General features: G+C 34.5%; 1 protein-coding gene across 2 annotated transcripts; it reads left to right on the top strand.

Moving 5' to 3' along the window:
* The first annotated feature begins 261 nt into the window (after positions 1-261).
* LOC112141229 (estradiol 17-beta-dehydrogenase 1) lies at positions 262-5,659 on the top strand. Of its 2 annotated transcripts, none has more exons than XM_024264319.2 (7): positions 262-328; positions 2,285-2,396; positions 2,484-2,645; positions 2,711-2,890; positions 2,956-3,049; positions 3,144-3,327; positions 5,217-5,659. In XM_024264319.2, the coding sequence occupies exons 1-7, from the start codon at positions 299-301 to the stop codon at positions 5,373-5,375; spliced, it is 921 nt and encodes a 306-aa protein (XP_024120087.1). In that variant the 5' UTR covers positions 262-298; the 3' UTR covers positions 5,376-5,659. The 2 variants fall into 2 exon arrangements, with proteins under 2 accessions (XP_024120087.1, XP_024120088.2); XM_024264320.2 differs by having other exon boundaries at positions 310-328; positions 2,288-2,396.
* The last annotated feature ends 1,308 nt before the right edge of the window (positions 5,660-6,967 follow it).

Here is a 6,967-nt window from a genome sequence, read left to right on the forward strand (position 1 = left end):
CCTAATTAGGAGCACAAGCGAACATTTCTAGTGGCTGACACACACACACAAGTTGGAACTGAAACAGACTAAGACAAGCAGCAAAAATTCATCAAACACAAAATGAACCAATGGTAAACAAACAGAAAAATAATAAAGCTAATAAACATCCAGTAGAACGTAAACTAAATCAATATTTAACACAAAAAGGGTTTCTCCTCCCCTGGGAAGTGGTTTAGTCCAATTAGCTCCTGCTGCATACAAGGCCACTGCGGGCTTGCTGGCTTTTTTTTTTAGTTTCTTGATTTGGTGGCTCCAGATGGCAGCAGCAATGGTCTCCACGGCACCGGTAACTCAAAAAACACAACATTAAACTAAAGTAAATTAGAATAAAGCTTAAAATGTGTGTTAATAAATTTATATTTTAAACCAAACAATTGTGTGTGTCTTATAATTCAAATAAAAATGTCTGAAGGTGTGTGCAGGTGAGTGTATGGTGCAGTTACTGCCCTGATGGTGGGGCAGTGTAGGCTGCTATCACAGTTTTTCAGGTTTAAGTTGATTTATTCTAGAATAATACTTCTGCCTTTTTATAATTTGTAATTATGTTAAAAATTTACTATATTAAAGTTTAAAAAATTGGCATTCTGCAAGCTTTTTGGACAATTTTGTCATTTACTAAGATTTTTTTAGGCTGTTTTGTAGTTTAGCTAACATTTCAGCTACATGCTAGCTGTTTTGGAAAACGTACTTTTAAAAAAAGTTTTTTAAGGATGTTTCGGACTAAGAATAATATTTACACGCTAGGTGTTTTGGCTAATTTAGGCTTTTTGGGGGGTTATTTTTTTTTAAGCCATTTAGAAGTTTAGCTATTTTTCAGCTACATGCTAGCTGTTTTGGCTAATTTATGCTTTAAAAACGTTTTTTAGGCCGTTTTGGAGTTTAGCTAATATTTCTGCTACTTGCTAGCAGTTTTGGCTAACTTTGACTTTTTTTTTTTAAGTTTTTCAGGATGTTTTGGACTAAGGATAATATTTACACGCTAGCTGTTTTGGCTAATTTTGGCTTTTTGTTATTTTTTGAAGCTATTTTGAAGTTTAGCTATTTTTAAGTACATGCTAGCTTTTTCTTTTTTTTGGCTAATTAAGGCTTTTAAAGTTTTTACTATTGTTTTTAAGTTTAACTAATATTTCTGCTACATGCTAGCAGTTTTGGCAAACTTAAACTTTTTTTGTACGTTTTTTAGGCTGTTTTGGAGTAAGGTTAATACTTGCACGCTAGCTATTTTGGCTAATTTAGGCTTTTTAAAAAAATGTTTAAGCTATTTTTACGTTACATGCTAGCTGTCATGGCTAACTTAATTTTTTATTTTTTAGCTTTTTAGGCTATTTTTGCATGTAGTTAATATGTTAGCTGGCCATCAGCTTCAGCGTTTTAGCTATCAATTTCAGCATCTTCAACTATTAGCACTAGCATCTTCAGCGGCCAAATTCAGCTTACAGCATTCACACTAGCATCATTACAGTTAATGCTATATATCTAGTTCCTAAAATATGTTAAGCTACAATTTTTAAATTTTAAAGTGTATGAATGTCCTAAATGCAGAAAAGTTAGCTTATTTGAGCATGTTATCTGTAAAAAAAAGAAAACTTTTATTGTTAAAATACCACATTTATTTTTCTGTAATTGATTATTACAAACTAATCTGTATTTGTGGTTTGCTCCTAATATAAATATTCATAATTAATTAAATTAACAACTGATTTTTTTTTTTTATTATACTTTTGGTTAACTGCTAGACAAGTTTTTTTTAACACCTCTCTGTGACTGTCGCAGTTGATTTTAGTTGCTCTTTCAGATCTCACCAAAAAGACCTGAAGGGTTCCATAACTTCAGGTATTATTCCTTATTTTAAATGACAATGAGGCCCTCCAAAGGCAGGGCTGCAACAGTGAAGTGACACTGATCTTCTGCTGCCCCCTAGTGGTCAAAGTATGCGAACTACACTCCACAGAGAGTTGTAAATTGGAACAGCTGAAGTTACAGTTTGTATAGTGTACATGTAGTTATTTCTGAAATGTTATCAGGCCTCTAGCAAGCAAGGAACTGTTTCCAAAATGTCTTGAAGAAATGCAAAACAAACCCAACAACAGACATGAGAACAAATCCTGAAGGTCTCCAGGTGGCCGATAAGAGGCCGATGTTTGGGATTGGTGGTATTATGATGACCTGAGAAGCTTTTTTCACATGCTTCCCTTCTTGTCTTCTGGACCCCTTTGAGCTTTTTTCTCCCACTTTCTGAAAGAAGAAAGAGATCTCCATGGAGAAGAAAGTGGTGCTGATCACAGGCTGCTCCTCTGGGATTGGACTCAGCCTGGCCGTCCGGTTGGCCTCCGATCCGGCCAAAACCTTCAAAGGTAACAGATTTGTCTGTCACTGTATTTTTTGTTAGTTGACTGAAGTCCAATTTTCAGCACAAAAAGACATTTCTACCGTCTGTTTAGTCTATGCAACAATGAGGAACCTGGCGAAGAAGGAGCGTCTCTTAGAGTTCGTGAAAGAGCTGCACAGGGATACTTTGGAAATACTCCAAATGGACGTAACAGATCAACAGTCCATCCTGGACGCAAAAGAAAAGGTGGTGGAGAAAAGAGTGGACATTCTGGGTATGTCCTCATGAGTTCAAACTGCTTCATTTGAGATGGACGTTTAGAACTTTTCCCTCTCTCAGTGTGTAACGCAGGTTTGGGTTTGATGGGGCCGCTGGAGGTTCAGTCTCTGGACTCAATGAGGCAAATTCTTGAGGTCAACCTCCTGGGCACCATCCAGACCATTCAGGCCTTCCTGGCTGGAATGAAAGCCCAAGGGCAAGGTCATATTTTGGTCACTGGAAGCACCGGAGGTCTCCATGGTGAGATTAAACCCACTTTTTTTATTTTATGTAAGGATTTTCTAAATTTGTGATTGCTCTTTTAGGTCTTCCTTTCAATGAACTGTACTGTGCGAGCAAATTTGCAATCGAGGGAGCATGTGAGAGTTTGGCGATCCTCCTTCAACACTTTAACATCAAGTGAGTATTTTTATTTTCATTCAGTTACAGAATTTATTTGACGTTTAATCTGAAATACACAGCACAAACCAACGACCTCGCACTCTCCTTGTAGTATGAGTCTCATTGAGTGTGGTCCAGTCAACACAGACTTCCTGGTTAACCTGCAGAAGGCGGAGCTTGAGGACTTGTCTGTCCAACAGGTTGATGCCAAAACATTCAGCCTGTATGAGAAATACCTGCAGCACTGCAACTCTGTTTTCCAAAACGCAGCACAGGACACAGAAGACATTGTGAAGGTATGCGTTGTACCACAACATCAAGTGAACTGTGAACGAATTTACTGCTCTGGTGATGTTTGAGTTTATACGGATCCTGGTGGGAGTCAAGGATGAATATATGGAGAGGGGGATGTCTACGCAAACATGGCGGCCCACAAAAATCCACAATTAATCAAAGAAATGAAAAAAAATATACAAACAAGCACTCAAAAATATAGAAAAAACGACAAAAATACACAAAAAATAATAGTAAAAGATAAATAAGTGAGGATAGACATAAAAATGGGCAAATATGGAGTATTTGGGCCACAAAAAAAAGTTATATTGCAAGGTTAAAGTTGTAAATGTATGAGAAAAAATATTGTATTTGATTTACAGTTTATTAATGTTATTTTCATTGATACGTGGCTTGCAGGATCTCTTCCGTCTGAAGAGGCCCAGTTATCGGCATATTCCTTTCAAAGTGTTCTTCTGCTAATAATATTTAGATTTTGAGCAATCAAACGCTTCAGAATTTATTTATTTTTTATATAACCTATCTAGAAATTAAGCTTCACAAAATGCTCCATGTTTTCTATTAAAATTTGTCTGTTTACCGGCTCCGGTAAACGTACAACTTTGGTGGTTTTTGGCGTCAATTTATATATATATTTGTTTTTGTAAATTCATGTTTTAAAGCACATTATTCAATGACATTTAAAGTCCTAAATTTAAAACTTTAAATTCATAAAAGTCTGAAATTTACCCTATTACTTTTGAATTTGAAAAAATATGACTTTATTGTCGCAAATAAAAAGTTACAATTTTTTTTCCGTAAATTTACAACTTTAAAGTCATAATTTAAGAAAAATGTTTGTAAACTGACCCAAATTGTAGCAAATAGATTTACCAATATTAAAATAAAATTTAAAAAAAGATTTACGCAGCCTCAACAGGACACAAACTAGTGTCCTGCCTGTGCCTGTCCCTAGCCCGGTAAATACAGATGTCAGGACGAGCGTTCAACATAAAACTTATGACATCTCAAACTGATCAAAAGGAAATATAAATATATGGATATATTTTAGGGACTTGAAAGGATATGACACCCTCCCCGATATGATACTGGCACCCAGGACTTACAATTAGGCAAAGATGGGCGATCGCCTGAGGTCTTGAGTTGAACACCTAATAAGTGTTTAAAATACATTTTACACACATTATTATTCATATTTAAACTCTCTTAAAAAAAAGACTGAAATAGCATTCGGCTGATTATGCGAAAGTGTCTGATCTCCCCCGTCCATCACCAGAAATGGAACATTCCGACAGACTCCGAGAATTCTATTATAGTCAATACCCACAAGACTTTGCAGCATTTCTTCCTTCTAGGAAGTAAGTGATTAATAAATTAAGCCCTTCAATAAATGTAATGTTTATTTCCAACTAAAAATACTGTAAATAAAGCACATTTATTTAACATTTAGAGTGATTTCAGTTTTTAAATGCTTTTTTGGATTCTAAAAATAAAAAATAAAAATGATGCTCTCTAAAAATGGATCAGTGAGGACATTATTTCGATGTTTTATCCTCGATAAGGAAAAATACTGAACACAAACGGTGCAGAGGACCCCTTGTTATGGTTCGCCTAGGGCCCTCAAATTGCTGAGTCTGCCCCTGCCTGAATCCTATAGAGGGGCTGGCTGGAATTTTCTATTTTTGCCAGATAAGATGAAAACTTCAGAAGGGTCTAACTTTAATCTATAAGTTAACAAACCTTTACTTACCTAAAATATCAGGAGGCAGGATTCCATAAGATAATCTCAAAATATTGCTGTTCTGATTAAGTTAAATGCTCAAAATCAATACAAGTGTAAGTCTAAGTATGTGTTAATTTTGCACTTCTGTGTTTTTCTTTTGTCCCACAGATATTTCTAACAGCCATCCAGTCGCCCAGCCCCGCGTTCAGATACTTCACCAACAGCGTGGTGGAGCCTCCTCTTACCAAACTGAAGGCCGCACAACCAGACGGAATACAATACATCAAGGCTATGAGCAAAATCGTTTTCTCCGGCGAGGAGAAATAGTTCAGAAAAGGCTTTTTTCAACTACAACTCCACATGTTTTATGTACATCTGCTTTCAGCTTCCTATCTGAGCTTTAGAAAAGTCTCCATGTTCTGTTTCTGTGTCACAGCTGGAGAAAATCTGGTTATATCATATAAATGATGACACAGGCTTAAAGCACCTGTTTGATTAATGTTCTTGTCAAAATTTGCATCCCTTTACCTTGATGTTATGCCTCATGATGGATTTTCATTGCATTTCTAAAGCGGAAACATTCTAGAAATAAACGTATTTCCTTCAGTAGATGAATGCTTGCAGCTGGTTTTTTCCATTGCAGTTAAAGAGAAACGATTTCCTGTGTAAATAGATATTCATGTTTTTCTTTTGTTTTTTTAAGAGGTTGAGAGTTGCAGAATAGATTTTTTTAAAACATGTTTATTGTTCTGATTTTATAATAATAATTAAAACTGTTAGGTGCAGGGGCGGAGCTACTGGGGGAAAGGGGGGGGCATCTGCCCCCAAGTAAAAAAAGCTTGCCTCCCCTCAAAAAAAAATTGAAAAAATATTTAAAATCATAAATTCAAGTATTTCAGCTTTTTATTTATTTTTTATTTTTATTAAGGGTGAAATCCATTGAGATCATCTATTTTTCAAGGGTTACCTGGACAAGAGGTCAGCAGCACATCAAATGAATAAAAATACAGTATAAAGCTAATTTAAAACAAATCAATTACATATTTACAATATTTAAATTTAAAGCTTAAAGTTGAGGTATAACAAAAGGATATAGTGGTTTTAAAAGGCAAATATATTTATATTTAAAGGTTGTAAAAGTTATGAGCATCTTGAGATTAAAGTACAAACATAAAAGGTGTATTAGTCATCAGAGTAAGTAAGAACAACCGGCATAGATGTAAGGAATATTTTTATTTACTACATAGAAACGGAATAATTAAAAAAAAACAAGTTTAGACGATTAGACTCAGAATTCAGTCAAAATTAGGGAGTCAATCATTTCATTCAATCAAATAACAGAACTACTGTTTTAATTTATTGTTAAAGTAATAACTATAATAAAACTGTTAGAAATACATATTTAGAATAATTTATACACAAATGTTTCTTTAAATATGGTACACTTTCAACCGTTCTTTTAGAACTGAAAAAAAAGAAAAATAATTCCAATATTTAAACAAAATGATGGACACGTATTTACTAATTATAAGCCGTACTTTATTAATTTTCAAAAATAATTGAAAAAACGGTTCACACAAAAATTTAATATGTTATACAACAAGAAAATGACTTTATGAATAACATTCTGGGTGTTGATCTGATACATCTACTTCTACTGCACTCATTCACTTAACAGATGAGACTCTGGCTGTAATTGACCAAAAGAACTTCATGATCGGTTTATTTCTTGATTTGCTAAAAGCATTTGATACCGTAAACTGTAACATTTTGTTAGTAAAATGTGGTAATTATGGTGTAAGAGGTATCGTATAAATAGTCAGAAAGTTACATTAATAATAGAAGACGGTATGTTCAAATTAATAAATCAAAATGTGAAACAACATTGGCTGGAATTCCACAAGGCTCTGTAATGGGGC

The sequence above is a fragment of the Oryzias melastigma genome, unplaced genomic scaffold (assembly GCF_002922805.2).
Source record: "Oryzias melastigma strain HK-1 unplaced genomic scaffold, ASM292280v2 sc00324, whole genome shotgun sequence".
Lineage (NCBI taxonomy): Eukaryota > Metazoa > Chordata > Actinopteri > Beloniformes > Adrianichthyidae > Oryzias > Oryzias melastigma.